Source organism: Biomphalaria glabrata, chromosome 1 (assembly GCF_947242115.1).
Source record: "Biomphalaria glabrata chromosome 1, xgBioGlab47.1, whole genome shotgun sequence".
In the NCBI taxonomy this organism is placed as follows: domain Eukaryota; kingdom Metazoa; phylum Mollusca; class Gastropoda; family Planorbidae; genus Biomphalaria; species Biomphalaria glabrata.
Genome location: NC_074711.1, coordinates 47,328,322 through 47,345,772, shown reverse-complemented (window position 1 = coordinate 47,345,772; position 17,451 = coordinate 47,328,322). Strand labels below are relative to the sequence as shown.

General features: G+C 36.5%; 1 protein-coding gene across 2 annotated transcripts in view; it reads left to right on the top strand.

Moving 5' to 3' along the window:
* The window catches only part of LOC106050396 (ATP-dependent RNA helicase DDX42), an 89,415-nt gene extending 72,472 nt beyond the window's left edge, over positions 1–16,943 (top strand). For both annotated transcript variants that reach the window (XM_013205354.2, XM_013205353.2), the window contains exons 17-21: positions 447–548; positions 3,354–3,478; positions 5,024–5,125; positions 12,382–12,483; positions 16,666–16,943. In XM_013205354.2, the coding sequence (XP_013060808.2) occupies positions 447–548; positions 3,354–3,478; positions 5,024–5,125; positions 12,382–12,483; positions 16,666–16,872 (638 nt within the window). In that variant the 3' untranslated portion in view covers positions 16,873–16,943. The remainder of the gene's footprint in view (positions 1–446; positions 549–3,353; positions 3,479–5,023; positions 5,126–12,381; positions 12,484–16,665) is intronic.
* Positions 16,944–17,451: the final 508 nt, after the last annotated feature.

The window sequence follows — 17,451 nt, the reverse complement described above, 5'->3', positions numbered from 1 at the left end:
GTATCAATTATCTCTATTTCTAGTATTTATATGAAAGTATTGTAATATAGAAGCATAGCTTGCTAAATGTTTTAGTCTTATACTAGTAATACTTTCAATTTGTTTTTTCAAAATTCTGACTTAGTTTTGGGTTGAATCTCTGTGAAGATTTGAATTTTGTGATTTTTAGGGCGCCCATGAGTCCACCCAACTCTAAAGGGTACATGACTTAAGTTGGGGAAAGTAAAGGCGGTTGATCGTTATGCTGGCCACATGGCACCTTTGTTGTTAACCATTGACCAAAGAAACAGATGACCTTAACATCATCTACCCTATAGACCGCATGGTCTGAAAGGGGAATTTTTAATGCACCATAAATTCTTATGCCATTATTGCCTGCGCATTTAATTAGCACTTTTACATTCATGCAAACATGTGTTAAAATTATTTTTTTTACAATATTTTAGCTCGTGGTTTGGACATCCCTCATATTAAAACTGTTGTCAATTATGATGTGGCTCGAGATATTGACACACACACACATAGAGTTGGTCGAACAGGACGTGCAGGTAATGTCATCAGATAGTTGATCTCATAGAATGATCCAAGAAAAACAAACTTGGCTTGAAGCTTCTGTTTCTTCTTAAAACATCATTTTTTATTTATTTAACCATCTATTTTGAGCATTTTGAAATACATCTTTAAATGAATGAACTTGGGCAGAGTACTAAAGGGACTAGAAAGAAGTTAATGTCACTCCCCTATTTAAAAAAGAAAAAAAAATCTGACCCAGGAAACTACAAATCAGTATCACTAACCAGCATCACATGTAAAATCCTAGAACACATATTAAGTAACAACAGCATAAACCACTTAAACATAATGTCCTTACTCGATACCAACATATCACTCCCCTATTTAAAAAAGGAAAAAAAATCTGACCCAGGAAACTACAGACCAGTATCACTAACCAGCATCACATGTAAAATCCTAGAACACATATTAAGTAGCAACAGCATAAACCACTTAAACATAATGTCCTTACTTGATACCAACATGGCTTTAGGAAATATAGATCATGTGAAACACAACTAATAAGACTAATTGATATTTTTCAAAAGGTTAAGATAATAATGAGCAAATGCTATCTTATTAGATTTTTCTAAGACTTTGAAATCACTGTTATGAATGAGATGTTAGTGAACTTTGTTAGTTACTTCATAATTTGTGATTATGTTAGTTACTTCATAATTTGTGATTATGACCTTAGTTTCTCTGAGATCAAAATTGAATTTGCTAATAAAAAATCATTTTCTGAAAATTTAACTACTGCCATTTTGATCATGAAAATATCTTTGTTGTCGTTAACTAAATAAAAGTAATATAATAATGGGTTAAATGTTCATATTTTTTCATCCACCACAAGTGGGAGAATCAGTGTTGAGTGAATGATAACCTTTGTGAATATATTGTTATAAACCTGGTAGTGGCACAAATGGGGGTAGTGGTGTGTGTGTAGTCAGCCGACGCAAATCGCCCCAGGCCAGCGCTAGACGAGCGGTCAACCGAGACGAGTTACGACGCTCAGCCGAGTCAACAGGACGGTTCGGGAAGGATCGCCGACGTGAACAGAGCTCAGGAGCGTCACGAGAGTTGTAGTCATCTGACCACCTAGAAACGTCGAGAGGTGTTCTGTGCGGTTCGAGAAGGCCAGTAGGGACCCTATATAAGAGCGGAGGTGTGGCAGTCAAGAAAAGGGGTTCACGAGAGAAGGTTCACGACAGGGGCTCAGAACACGGTCAACTACAGCACAGTTCAACGGTGTGGTTCTGTACAGAGCATTACGACGGTTCAGTGCGGAGTACTGTCAAGTACAGTTGAGACGACTGGCGTCTTGATCTTGGTCTGCGATCAAGTCCGACACAACGAGCCTAGTGTGTGAAGTCAGTCCTGAACTGTTAAACCCAGTGCAAGCCCGGAACGAGACGGAGAAGCCAGTGGAAGAGTTGATATGGCGGTACGGTGTTATCGGAGAGATATTTGTACAGTGTACGTGTTGCCAATTGTACAGTATTGGCTGTTATTTATTCAACTATTAAAGTGTTACGTTACTTCGGAGCCCTGAGTTGTCAAGTTCTTTAAGTTGGTGGTGTATGGTGCAGTTTGCAGAGAGCCTGGATAGTGAGATTCGTAACAATATTAAGATTTGTTTAATTATTAGATTAGAATACAAAAAATCTTACCTGTTATCTCAGTACAGAAAAACACAACCATGCACATATTTTTTGCTAAATATATTCCAGGGAAGAGTACCAAAGGACTGGAAAGAAGCTAATGTCACCCCCCTATTTAAAAAAGGAGAAAAATCTGATCCTAACCCTAACCCCGACCAGTATCACTTACCAGCATCACATGTAAAATCCTAGAACACATAATATGTAGCAACATCATAAACCACTTAGACAAACATAATGTCATGCAATCCAGATATTGATGAAACTACAAAAAAATCAAAGCATTAGGATTTATTAAAAGAAATTTCTATAAATCAAATAAGAACATAAAACTAAAATGTTATTTAACCTTGGTTAGGCCAATAATAGAATATGCATCTTCCGTTTGGTAGAAAACATTAAGAAACTGAAACAGACACAAAATAGAACTGTGAGATTCATAACAAACGAATATTCACATTTGACTAGAGTAACACCTTTAGTAAAATTACTAAATTTAGAAAGCCTTCAGGACAGAAGGCTCAAAAGTAAAGTAGCAATCATACATAAAACACTGAATCATAATCTTCAAATACAAAAACAAAATTTAATAAAATACTCTGAAAGACACAAAGATAAAGGCACATTCCTCGTCCCATATGCTAGGACAAATTTGTACAAATACTCCTTCGCTAGTGCTATTAGAGCATGGAATGGGTTGCCTGAGCTAGCCAGGAAAATCAGTGACTTGGCAGAATTTAAGTCATTGCATGACTAAATGCATGACGTGTAGGACGTAATCATCTTCTTTTTTGAAGTAATGTCTGTATTATATAAGATATATTCTGTTTTCTAAAAGCAACAGGAAAATGAAAGCTGGCTAAAAATTCAATTTGCTTTAAAGTAAGAAAATTAAGAATTCCCTTAAAAAAGGATTTTTGGCATTGTATCAAATGCGCTATATAGTGCGATATAGAGTTGACTTTCTTGTTTAGTTTCATCTGACACATATTAACTTTGACTTATACTTATACCAAGGGGTGTGTAGATTATGAACATACTTGCTTAATGTAAGTAAAAAGTAAAGGCATGAAAAAAGTTATCTAATGTACATAACAAGTAAAGACTTACAGTAACATACTTATCCCACTTTTCTAATAGGAAGTAAAGGCTATGCTTACACACTGATCACAGAAAAAGACAAAGAGTTTGCTCCACACCTTGTTAGAAACTTGGAAGGAGCTAACCAACACGTACCACCAGCATTGTTAGACTTGGCTCAGAAGGTGAGGCTTAAGAATCAAATGAAATTCAACCAATTACTAAATCTAAAAAAAAACAGATCTTAAGACAAACTTCTAGTATTATTTGTGCTTTGAAATCATTTAGATAAGAAAAATAATTATTGGGGCTAGATATAAGTATTATTTCTACTAAGTCTATTATGTTTATTGGAATGTTGGGTCATCACATAAGTATAATTTTGAAAGTTTATTAGATTAGACATAGATTTATTAGTATTATTTCCAAAGTCTATTAGAATGTTGGATCATCAAATAAGAAAATTTCCAAAGTTTATCAGAAGGCTGGGTCATCACAAGTTGACCTTTCTCTTTATGTTAGTCTCACAAGAGGTTTTCTGACCTAATCGTTTTATTTAAATAGTAATATGGATTGTTGTCTATTTCTATAGGCTGTTGTATTGGTTGAAGATTAGGTCTTCTGGTTGAAGATTAGGTCTTCTATTGACTTGCATTCCCTCCATTTCTTTCTCTTAATTAGTAGACAACAAAAAATTATTTTGGAACTAAAGTCATACTAAGAAGAGGTTAGGACACATTATCAAACATTATCCAAAAAATGTAAGACATTCCATGCAAGCTGTAAGAGAACAAGGAAGACAAAAAAGAAGGTGGTCAGAAATCACTAGAGTAAATGAACCTTTTCTTTGTCACAGAGATTGAAAAGATTGCATTATAATCATGGTGAAAATTTAAGTGTATCAATTGATCTAATTATTTAATTACATTGAAAACAAGTTTATTGCATTAAAAAAAAACTTTTATTCTAATTAAAAGCTCTCTGAAACATCAATTCAGAATGGCTTCAATTGTAAAATAAAATATAAATGACAAGTTTTTTTTTATTTCTTTTGATTCCATTCCCATTGGGATCCATTGGTTTCCTGTCCTTATAAAATCCAACTTGATTTCAAATGAATAATGCACAATCAATTCCAGAAACAGAAATTCTTGACCCTTTAATCCATAAATCAAATAAGAATAATGGAATAAAGAAACACAATGAATAAGTAAACATTATCTATTGGAGCCTCATTCTTTTGAATGTAATGAGCTATGCAACTTTTTCATCCTCACAACCTCATTTTGTTTTTCAATCTGAGGGAACGAAATTCTTTGCACTGAAGCATAGCATTTGATTTACTCATTTGTATTCAATATTGAAAATAATAAATCCAGTAGTATATTACTCAATTTTATATTATATTATATTATATTTTATAATTTTATATTGTATTATATAATTTTTAAATTTATTATTTAATTTTAAATATATTATAATATTTTATATTATATTATATAATTTTATATTGTATTACAGGATTTTATATTATATTAGATTATTTTATATTGTATTACAGAATTTTATATTATATTATTTTATATTGTATTTTATGTTATATTATTTTATATTGTATTGGGCTCTATAGAAAGATTAAGTACAGCTATTTCTTAAAATAAATGAACCAATGATCAGTAAAATTGATGTGAAATCGCTAAATCTTTCCCTTACAATGTATTTCTGAACAGTGTCCCTGGTTCAAGAAGAACCGCTACAAAGGTGGTAAAGGTAAAGTCATATCTGGCCGTGGACTTGGATGTAAGGAAAGACCTGGTCTGGGATCTGAAAATGTAGGTCACTTTTTTACTTTTTTTAAAACCTTGTCTTCCTTCTGTTTATGTATAGCAGGTTTATACTTACAAAACAACTAGTAATAAACCTAAAGGTTAAACAACTAAGGGAGGTCATTAGGGATAAGCTTCCATTGTCTGAAAAAAAAAACACTCTAATTGGCATGCATATCAAAAAGATTCTGACAACTAAATCAAGCATCTGCCCTGTACATGTGGCTTAGACTCAGCAAAACTGCTTACTGACAAGTGAAAGCAGATACATGGTGCTTCAAAAGCTGTTCTGATAGATGGAGCTCCTCAGTCTACTAAGGCAAGTCATCTAGGAGAGTGTTACTCTTGATGGAGACCAGCTCAAAGAAAATCAGAAGTGGAAGGCTTTGGGACTATTAACAGTGATATTCCTCTGCTACTGCAAATGAGTTGGTGCCAAATGAAATGAGAAGCATTTCTTTGGATCCCATCAGCCACATACCATGATAAGTGGACAACCATTATTCTTTGATCCAAAGCCCTGGAAACTCTGGTAGCAGCTGAAGAACAAAAGAAGTTTGTGAGTCCAACTTGATTGGCAGAACTACTACTTCAACTAGTTGATGATTCAACAAAATAAAAAAAAAACAGTGAGCTGAAAAGATTTGCACATGGACATAGTAGCTGTCACAGTATTTTCTTGAGGTGTCAGATGTCACACAAGATCTTTAGATGGATCTTGAAGAGGTATCAATGTCTCAAAATGTTCCTGTGTAGCTGGAGATTCATATGTAGATATTCTCTCTAGATCTAAATTCTAAATATATCTTTAGAAATTCAAATAATGAAGATCCTTCAATTCAAAATACAAAACTTTAATTCAGGAACTAGGAATCACTCACAATATACAAAATGTACAAATAAAACTATCAAATGAGTATTTTCTTTCAAGCTTGTTAACAAATAGTTTCAAGTTAATATTAATTCTACAACTGATAAAATATATGCGACTTGACTACTGGAGTTACATCTCCAAACCTTTAGTCCACAACCTATCTCTGAAAGCATCTCCACAACTGGGGCTAAGACCTGTTCTAACTAATCACCGCAACACTCAGGCGAGACACACGCTACAATTGCGTGATCAGATGACATCATAGGTTTTTCCGTCTTTAGAATATTCTAGCAGAAAGGCAGGGCTAAATATTAAGTTTGCATCATGGAAGAGTTAAATTTAGATTCAGCTAGACTGATATGTGACATTAGCCCACCAAGGAACATATGCCAATGATGGAATGCTTCATGAAAAAGACTGCACTTTCTGTTGGCAAGGAAAATCTCATATTGAAATGAGACATAACTACATGGTGTGGTCACAAGAACAGTCTACTTCCCTTGATTTCTGATAACTCAGAATGCTCTGCAACATCTCTGCCTACAATTGTGTTCCCATGCTCTGCAACATCTCTGCCTACAATTGTGTTCCCATGCTCTGCAACATCTCTGCCTACAATTGTGTTCCCATGCTCTGCAACATCTCTGCCTACAATTGTGTTCCCATGCTCTGCAACATCTCTGCCTACAATTGTGTTCCCATGCTCTGCAACATCTCTGCCTACAATTGTGTTCCCATGCTCTGCAACATCTCTGCCTACAATTGTGTTCCCATGCTCTGCAACATCTCTGCCTACAATTGTGTTCCCATGCTCTGCAACATCTCTGCCTACAATTGTGTTCCCATGCTCTGCAACATCTCTGCCTACAATTGTGTTCCTATGCTCTGCAACATCTCTGCCTACAATTGTGTTCCCATGCTCTGCAACATCTCTGCCTACAATTGTGTTCCCATGCTCTGCAACATCTCTGCCTACAATTGTGTTCCCATGCTCTGCAACATCTCTGCCTACAATTGTGTTCCCATGCTCTGCAACATCTCTGCCTACAATTGTGTTCCCATGCTCTGCAACATCTCTGCCTACAATTGTGTTCCCATGCTCTGCAACATCTCTGCCTACAATTGTGTTCCCATGCTCTGCAACATCTCTGCCTACAATTGTGTTCCCATGCTCTGCAACATCTCTGCCTACAATTGTGTTCCCATGCTCTGCAACATCTCTGCCTACAATTGTGTTCCCATGCTCTGCAACATCTCTGCCTACAATTGTGTTCCCGTGCTCTGCAACATCTCTGCCTACAATTGTGTTCCCATGCTCTGCAACATCTCTGCCTACAATTGTGTTTCCGTGCTCTGCAACATCTCTGCCTACAATTGTGTTTCCGTGCTCTGCAACATCTCTGCCTGGTTTAGCCATCTGAAAATTAAAAATAAAAAAACTTTTAAAAATCCTAAATTCTGCTAAATAAACTTTTTTATATTTCACTTTTATTATGGTGTAAGTCTTTGTAATATTAGCAAAACACAAACCCCACTAAGTAAACTTTTTGATAAAAACTAAGCTAAAGGCTTACACCATAATAAAAGTGAAATATAAAAATGTTTATTTTGTGTGAAGTTGCATCAATTACATTGAATCAATCATGTAATTAATTTTTAATAGATGTAGACTGACAATAACACTTTGTGCTATTGGTAATATTTGTATTTAATTGTTTGTTGAATGCAACTTTCTTGCTTATAGCATGCTCAGTATGCAATGGTCTAATCTATTTTGTGGACCAGTAGGGGAAGGGGTAATTGGGAGAAGATTTCCTTTCTAAATCCTTTTTTTTAAAGTCTGAATTTGAACTGGAGCTTCAAGGATGGAAGGCTGAATTGTTAGTCACTGATCTATTCAAGTACTTATAAAAGTAGGATTTATCGACTAATGTTGTTTTAAACATTTTAGTGAATGACCTAATCTCTGCACAGTACTCCCCGAACTTTCTCTAGTTAAAAGAAAATAAATAAATTATGACTAATGGATTAACTAATTGGTTCTTTATTTCATTGATTCATGTGTTTTCATTGATAGTGAATAATTGTGCAAAGTTTCAGCTTGATCTGAGAGTGGGAAGTTGTACAAATAAGGATTATGGACATAGTGAATTGATATAAGCTTTGTTAAAACTCACCCTTTGGGGCATGATTTCATTGTTACCATCCTTCAACTCCAGGAAAAGTGCAGAGAAGAAAGGATGCCTTTGTATATTGCGTTCATTGACCTGACAAAGGCCTTCAATCTGGTCAGCAGAGATGGCCTCTTTAAAATTTTACAGATAATAGGCTGTCCACCCAAGCTACTAAATGTAATCGTATCTTTCCACCAAAATATGATGGTACAGTGCAATTCAACGATGCCAGCTCCGAAAGTTTCAGTATAAACAGCCGAGTTAAACAAGGATGTGTCCTGGTCCCAACCCTCTTTGGAATACTATTTTCACTGCTAATCCATAGCGCGTTCGACAAATCCACTGAAGGCATCTATCTCCATTCCAGATTTGATGGCAAACTCCTAAATATTGCCAGACTGAGTGCCAAAACTAAAATCAGAAGCACCCTCATAAGAAATATGTTATTCACGGATGACGCAGCGGTAGTGGCACACACGCAAGAGGAACTTCAGTCACTAATGTCCAGCTTCTCTCAGGCCTGTAAAGAATATAGCACAAAGAAAACAAATGTTATGGGACTACCAGCTACAGCACCACCCTCCATCCTCATAGATGATAACAAGCTGGATGCCGTAAATGTATTTTGCTATCTGGGATCCACAATTAAAGATGACCTGTCTCTAGAAGAGGAGATAAAAAAAATGCATAGGGAAGGCTGCCTCGACCTTCACTAGACTCAGGCCAAGAGTTTGGGAAAACCAGAAGCTAACTACGGTGACCAAAATGGAAGTCTACAAGGCATGCGTTATGAGTACACTGCTGTATGGCAGTGAATCATGGACCACTTACGCAAAGCAAGAGAGAAAACTGAACTCATTCCATTTGAGATGTCTCCGTAGGATCTTGAAAGTCACATGGAAAGAAAAAGTGTGCAATACTGAGATCCTTGCGCGATCTGGTATTCCCAGCATCTTTACAGCTCTCAGACAACACCGTTTGCGATGGCTTGGGCATGTTTGCTGGATGGAGGACAAGCGCATGCCGAAAGTCATCCTCTATGGACAACTCGCAACTGGCACAAGAAAAACTGGTCTACCCCACCTCCGTTACATAGATGTAATAAAACAGGACCTCAAATCAGAGAACATCAATACTCCTCTACCACCGAAGCAAAAACAGATGACACAGGAACTCTTTTGTTCCTTTGGCAATTAAATTATTACTTTCTTATGTTAATTTCACATATAATGGCTGCCTGGTCGTGTATTATGCTCCTGGGGGAGGTTTGGGCTAGGATATAATCTTCATTCTACAGTAATATCTAAAACATATAAAACCAATAGGTTTGAGTGAACAAATTTCCTCAGGGGTAATAAAGATTTATTGTTATTAAAAGAGTATTTGATCCTTCAAGGAGACTTTAATGCTAAAGTAGGATCTGATCTCATCACTTGGTCAGACTGTCTTGGAATTGACACAGTAATTAGGGATGCACCGGATAGTAGCTATAGCCAAATATCATTCCAGAATAGTTGTCCAGATAGTAACAAGTACACAGTAGTACCTACATTTCTACTAATATGTTTAAAGTAAGCGTGGTTCAATTATGAAATATATTAGCGTTTATATTTAAAACAAAATATAATGTGCTTAAAAATATGAATATACAGCAAACTTCTTTTATTACAAAGACAAGGCATGCTAATATAAATAGAAATGGAACTTTACATTATATCATAAGTATATTTCTATATTTCATGCATGACTGATGTGTTAATTTTTTGCCTGACCACTCAACATACAACAAGTATGCATAAGGAAAAAAAATCATCATCTATTCACATTACACTAGGCCTACATGTGTCTATCTGACCAGGTTGTTAAAATCAGTTGGACACACTGTCTATTTACTTTTTGGGTAGGAAGGTTGTGGATGAATTTTTAGCAGCCACCGAAAGGGAAAAAGATGCTATTTGTTTTGTGTGGCCTGTCTGTCCGTCCGTCCCGTTTAGAAGAGAAAATGAAAATCGGACATCATGATATTTTAGATCATTCAAAGTTCTGATGTAACTGCTACTTTTTTCTTTTCTGAAAGCGAAAAATCTAATTTTTTAAATCAATTATGCAAGCAGTTTTTTCATAAAAATACACCATTTTTACAACTATTCATTATTAAAAGTAACAAACACTGGAGGCTTTTTAGTAAGGGAGATATACAATTTACTATTTTTCAATACATTCATGCAAATAGTTTTTAGAATTTTTATCAAAAAATATTATTTTTTACAATTGTATTGCTAAGTTCTGTCATACTAAATACTACATTTACAAAAAAAAATGTTAACTTTTTTTTTAAAGAGAAAAAATCTATTTACTATGCAAATAAGTTGGACATAATTTAAAACAACAATTAATAAGTAGTTTTTCATATTATCGCTTGAACTGCAGAGTTATAACATTACCTTAGAAAACTTAACAAAAGGAAAATTTTGTTTTCTTTTTTTGGATTTTTTTTTCATAGCACCATGGAACACAAAACTAAAGGAGTTTTTTTTATTTTTTTGTACGGAAATGTTTTTTTCTTGAGGCTTTGGATAAGAGATTGACCCTTTACAAAACAATTAGATCAATTAGATACTCATTATAAACATCAGTTAGGCTAGGTTCACATCTAACTTCACATTCACTTTCACCTATCCCTTGGTCTACTGGACCTTTATAGCACCACACAGGATCTGTCAACCTTCTTTCTCCATTCTTCTCTGTCATTTGCCTTTGATAGAATGTCAGTATGATATTCTTTCTGAAAATATTGAAACCTGCCTTTTTTCCTGCCTTGGTGGACCACTTCGGGGGCAGATTTTGAGTTTGTGTTTCCACGCAAACTGTCTTTGTAATCATATTTATTCTAGAATTGGTTTTCCAAATGCTTTTAGATCCAAATAATTGTAGATCTAAACATATATCTCAATAATAAGCCTATAGATTACAATTTAAATCTATGCTTTGCCACCATCTAAGTTTGAAGCTATAAATAGGTATACTTGATGTTTCTACTGTTAATAAAATATTGTTTGCCTATGATAAATTAATCTAAACCACTAAATATTGACCTACAATGCTTCAAATTCCATCTACAAACTAACAGCCACTATCAGTATTAACCGCTAGATGCCAAGGGCAGAAGGGGTCTGTAGCCATTAAAATAAAAGCATAATGACCAGTTGATGAACATGAACAAATACATCTACCTGCTATACCACCCAGATTGCACTATACTGTTGAGAGATTTACATTAGTTAAAAATACATTTACATATTCTCCATTGACCATCCCACACACACAAACCCTTTACAGTTTGAGGCGTCATACATACACACACAGATTAGTTTGTGATAGGCCTGTCTGTTAAAAAATGCTATTAGACTTTAATTCTTCAATCAGTATTAGAGTTTAAAATAAGGTACATAAAAGTAAAAAAAAAACAACTAATATGAATATTGGTATGTTATTTAGAAGTTTTTCAAAATGTTCAGTAATATGTTTATTACAAGACAGGTAGGTATCCAGCTCTGGATGGATATCATATTTTACTCTCCAGCCATATCCAGCTCTGGCTGAATATTAAAAAGTACTATCTGGTGCAACTCTACAGTAAAGTGACATAGGTAACATAAAGATAACACGTAGCCACAAAAGCTCTGACTGTGACAAAGATTACAAACTGGTTTCCTGTCAGATAATACTGATTCCCACTTCAATTCAGAAATCATAGGTAAATAAAAAAAAATAAATGTACATCTGAATACCTTATGTACAACCAATCCTGATCTCCGCATTGAATTGAACTGGAAGAGGCTTACTAAAACTTCAGAGTGATAGTGGTTATGTAGAGAAAAGTTGGCTCTATATGTGATGTCATGTACCAAACATCACTGGTTATCAATACTCAATTATTAGTTTATAGTTCCAAGCAGCAAGTACAACTAATAAAGCTGTGACAAAATTAGCCACTCCAGCATTGGTCTGCCAAGCTTAAGACACAGAATAAACAAAACTAATACCTTCTAACTCTAAATCCACCTTGTAAAGTTGTTAATGATTTTCTTCAAACTTTCAGTTAGAATACTATAGCAGTTAAGAAAATATATTTTGACTTGATCTGTATTAGATGGATATTTGAAGAGCTCTCCATACTTAACTAACTCTTATTTTTCTTGTTACTTTTTCAGAGCAGTACTGTACAAGATGCTACTTCATTCAGTAGTTTCCGAGCCTCTACAAGTATAGGGCCACAGTCTGACAGACTTTCTGCCATGAAATCTGCTTTCTATGTAAGCTGATGCTCAAGATGTTGAAATTATTTTAGTTGTAAATCATTAACATACCATATAATGTGTAAAAATGACTTATGACTGTGTGATTAAATTTTGATGCTATTTAAACTATTGCTATGTTTAGAAAATTTCTTATTGAAAGTGATTACATTTTCATTGTTCATACAAATGAACTGCATTATGATTGTTCAGAAAGTTGGCAACATTATAACTTAGACAGACTTAGATCCTCCTGTGCTGTTCAGCATGTTGGGCGGCAAGCTGTCTCAATAATATAGGTCTGTCGCTGGCAACATTTGAAGCCTCTTCCCACCTTGTGTCCTTTGCTCATGAAAGTTATAGGAGGATTTCCAGTTTGGGATTTTCTCCTATAGGCCTCCATGTCATTGCAACATTTGGTAAGCCCTATGCATAATTCATTCTGTCAAAGGGCATGTCCTGCAAAAATTCATGCAATGCTCTGTCATAACCTCCCAGTTTGGTAAAGGATCACTATATTTGAGATCGATCTCTGTAACTGACTCCTTAAAATTTGGCTTAGCCATTTTCGCTGAACAACATTTAGTCTTTTTTCAATTTCGGCAGATGACTTCCATGTCTGTCATGCATACCTTACTGCCTAATAGCTTGGCTTGTCCAAATAGGATGCAGCCTTTGGAACATTCTCCCTGCTTTTCCTATTTGGCATGCTATGTCATGGTAGGCATCTCCATCATTTGCTTTGAAGCTGCCAAGGTATGTGAACTTGTCCAACTCTTCAAGCTCTGATGTGTCAAGTCTGACATTATGACTACGGATTGAAAGTATCATTTCTTCTTCATTCTCATTTGACATGTGGGAGCATTCAGATCAGTTATCCTATATCTGAGATGAACTGCGCAGTGGTTTCCAGATCAGGCAGGTCTCCGTATAGTTTTTGTTCTATAGGAAGGTTTTTGGGCCAGAGTCTTGTTTGGGCCTCTTGATTTAGTATGCAGCTTTGAAGAACATGGTCAGCATTTTCTGGTGATGCTCCACAAGGGCAGGTTTTGCTCGTCCCAACTTTAAGCTTCCGGAACATATGTTGTCTCATTCTGTTGTGTCCGGTTCTGAGTCGAAAAATTAAGCGTTGGTCAAGTCCAGATAGCTTATAATTGGTGTCCTTTTTTCTTGTAGTTGGGATGTGAGCTGGTCCAATTTTCATTTATTCTACTCTATTATTTTCATCATTTCTTCTGGGTAGAGAGGGATTTTCATTTGTTTGTTCATTCTTCTGACTTTGGCCAGTATGTCTGCTGTTTCCATTGCCTTGTAATGCTGCTAGTTCCAGTGCTTGCCTTTCTGCTCTATGGCTGGTTTATTAGTGTAGTAGCTGCTAGTTCCAGTGCTTGCCTTTCTGCTCTATGGCTGGTTTATTAGTGTAGTAGCTGTTAGTTCCAGTGCTTGCCTTTCTGCTCTATGGCTGGTTTATTAGTGTAGTAGCTGCTAGTTCCAGTGCTTGCCTTTCTGCTCTATGGCTGGTTTATTAGTGTAGTAGTGCTAGTTCCAGTGCTTGCCTTTCTGCTCTATGGCTGGTTTATTAGTGTAGTAGCTGCTAGTTTCAGTGCTTGCCTTTCTGCTCTATGGCTGGTTTATTAGTGTAGTAGTTGCTAGTTCCAGTGCTTGCCTTTCTGCTTTATGGCTGGTTTATTAGTGTAGTAGCTGCTAGTTCCAGTGCTTGCCTTTCTGCTCTATGGCTGGTTTATTAGTGTAGTAGCTGCTAGTTCCAGTGCTTGCCTTTCTGCTCTATGGCTGGTTTATTAGTGTAGTAGTGCTAGTTCCAGTGCTTGCCTTTCTGCTCTCTGGCTGGTTTATTAGTGTAGTAGCTGCTAGTTCCAGTGCTTGCCTTTCTGCTTGATCGCTGGTTTATTAGTGTAGTAGTTGCTAGTTCCAGTGCTTGCCTTTCTGCTTTATGGCTGGTTTATTAGTGTAGTAGCTGCTAGTTCCAGTGCTTGCCTTTCTGCTCTATGGCTGGTTTATTAGTGTAGTAGCTGCTAGTTCCAGTGCTTGCCTTTCTGCTCTCTGGCTGGTTTATTAGTGTAGTAGCTGCTAGTTCCAGTGCTTGCCTTTCTGCTCTATGGCTGGTTTATTAGTGTAGTAGCTGCTAGTTCCAGTGCTTGCCTTTCTGCTCTATGGCTGGTTTATTAGTGTAGTAGTTGCTAGTTCCAGTGCTTGCCTTTCTGCTCTATGGCTGGTTTATTAGTGTAGTAGTTGCTAGTTCCAGTGCTTGCCTTTCTGCTCTATGGCTGGTTTATTAGTGTAGTAGTTGCTAGTTCCAGCGCTTGCCTTTCTGCTTTATGGCTGGTTTATTAGTGTAGTAGTTGCTAGTTCCAGTGCTTGCCTTTCTGCTCTCTGGCTGGTTTATTAGTGTAGTAGTTGCTAGTTCCAGTGCTTGCCTTTCTGCTTTATGGCTGGTTTATTAGTGTAGTAGCTGTTAGTTTCAGTGCTTGCCTTTCTGCTCTTTCGCTGGTTTATTAGTGTAGTAGTTGCTAGTTCCAGTGCTTGCCTTTCTGCTTTATGGCTGGTTTATTAGTGTAGTAGCTGCTAGTTCCAGTGCTTGCCTTTCTGCTCTATCGCTGGTTTATTAGTGTAGTAGTTGCTAGTTCCAGTGCTTGCCTTTCTGCTTTATGGCTGGTTTATTAGTGTAGTAGCTGTTAGTTCCAGTGATTGCCTTTCTGCTCTATGGCTGGTTTATTAGTGTAGTAGCTGCTAGTTCCAGTGCTTGCCTTTCTGCTCTATGGCTGGTTTATTAGTGTAGTAGCTGCTAGTTCCAGTGCTTGCCTTTCTGCTCTATGGCTGGTTTATTAGTGTAGTAGCTGCTAGTTCCAGTGCTTGCCTTTCTGCTCTATGGCTGGTTTATTAGTGTAGTAGTTGCTAGTTCCAGTGCTTGCCTTTCTGCTCTATGGCTGGTTTATTAGTGTAGTAGTTGCTAGTTCCAGTGCTTGCCTTTCTGCTCTATGGCTGGTTTATTAGTGTAGTAGTTGCTAGTTCCAGCGCTTGCCTTTCTGCTTTATGGCTGGTTTATTAGTGTAGTAGTTGCTAGTTCCAGTGCTTGCCTTTCTGCTCTCTGGCTGGTTTATTAGTGTAGTAGTTGCTAGTTCCAGTGCTTGCCTTTCTGCTTTATGGCTGGTTTATTAGTGTAGTAGCTGTTAGTTTCAGTGCTTGCCTTTCTGCTCTTTCGCTGGTTTATTAGTGTAGTAGTTGCTAGTTCCAGTGCTTGCCTTTCTGCTTTATGGCTGGTTTATTAGTGTAGTAGCTGCTAGTTCCAGTGCTTGCCTTTCTGCTCTATCGCTGGTTTATTAGTGTAGTAGTTGCTAGTTCCAGTGCTTGCCTTTCTGCTTTATGGCTGGTTTATTAGTGTAGTAGCTGTTAGTTCCAGTGATTGCCTTTCTGCTCTATGGCTGGTTTATTAGTGTAGTAGCTGCTAGTTCCAGTGCTTGCCTTTCTGCTCTATGGCTGGTTTATTAGTGTAGTAGTTGCTAGTTCCAGTGCTTGCCTTTCTGCTTTATGGCTGGTTTATTAGTGTAGTAGCTGCTAGTTCCAGTGCTTGCCTTTCTGCTCTATGGCTGGTTTATTAGTGTAGTAGTTGCTAGTTCCAGTGCTTGCCTTTCTGCTCTATGGCTGGTTTATTAGTGTAGTAGCTGCTAGTTCCAGTGCTTGCCTTTCTGCTCTATGGCTGGTTTATTAGTGTAGTAGCTGCTAGTTCCAGTGCTTGCCTTTCTGCTCTATGGCTGGTTTATTAGTATAGTAGCTGCTAGTTCCAGTGCTTGCCTTTCTGCTCTTTCGCTGGTTTATTAGTGTAGTAGTTGCTAGTTCCAGTGCTTGCCTTTCTGCTCTATGGCTGTCTGAGAGATCGCCAGTTGCAATTGATTTTTCCAGTCTTTCTCCATTGGGCCATTCGATTAGTATGCCAGCTCCTCCATTTGTGTTAGATTTTTGAGAGGATCCATCTGTGTTGACGCTGACCCATTGGTTGTTGGGGTAATGAGTTCTTAGAAAAGAGTTCAATAATTCCTTGAGCTCTGCTTGGTTGTGATTGGATATTTTTATTTTTGTAATTGTGTAGAAAAAAATCACATTATATAACTGTTTATTGAAAGTGACAATTTTATGACTGTTTTCCCCTTCAGTTCATTGATCAAGTTTATTTTTGTGTTTAAGGCTCAGTTCAAAAGTAACTTTGTATCAGCTGTTGAACAAGACAGATCTTCTAGTGAAGAAAACTATGCAGCAGCAGGTGGTGCATCTCAACTCAATTCCTCACTTCAGCCACAGATGATTCAACCATCAGGCATAGGTGGAGCTTCAAGGATGGGACTTGGGAGTGAAGGTTCAGCCAAGAAAAAGAAAAGGAGTAGATGGGACTAAGCCATTATCATACATTTTATTTGAAATCATCTAATTATTATTCACAGGAAAATAAATTCTCATTTGTTTTATTATCAGTGTTTTTATTGAAAGACAAGAGTGCTCGTCTTGTTTTTTTATTTATTTATTTAAAGTAATTTGTGTATAGACCTAAAAGATAATAATTATAAAACCAGTCATAATAATAATAATAAAAAAGAACTTTTAGAACCATATATATGTTATAGCCAAAATCTGAAGTGTGGCCATTTTGTAAATTGGCTGGCCATTTAGAGAAAGGTTTATGTGTGGCCAATATCTGATGTAGCCTACTTGAACTTAAAAGTGTATGTGCAACTTTGGCCGGCCACTTTGCAAAGCCAATACCCGATGTCTTAATGTCTGGTAACTGGCTTCACTATGGCGATAATTGTCAGTTCTTTTGCTGCATGGAAAGTTCTGACTTAGCTCTGTGCCTTCTTTTGATTAATCTGACTTTGTATTACTCCTTGGCTCATGTTTGTAAAGTATTCTTTATGCATGCTTTACAGTTAGAAGATAGCAACTGTTGAATAAAGCTGAAATAATTATATTAACTAG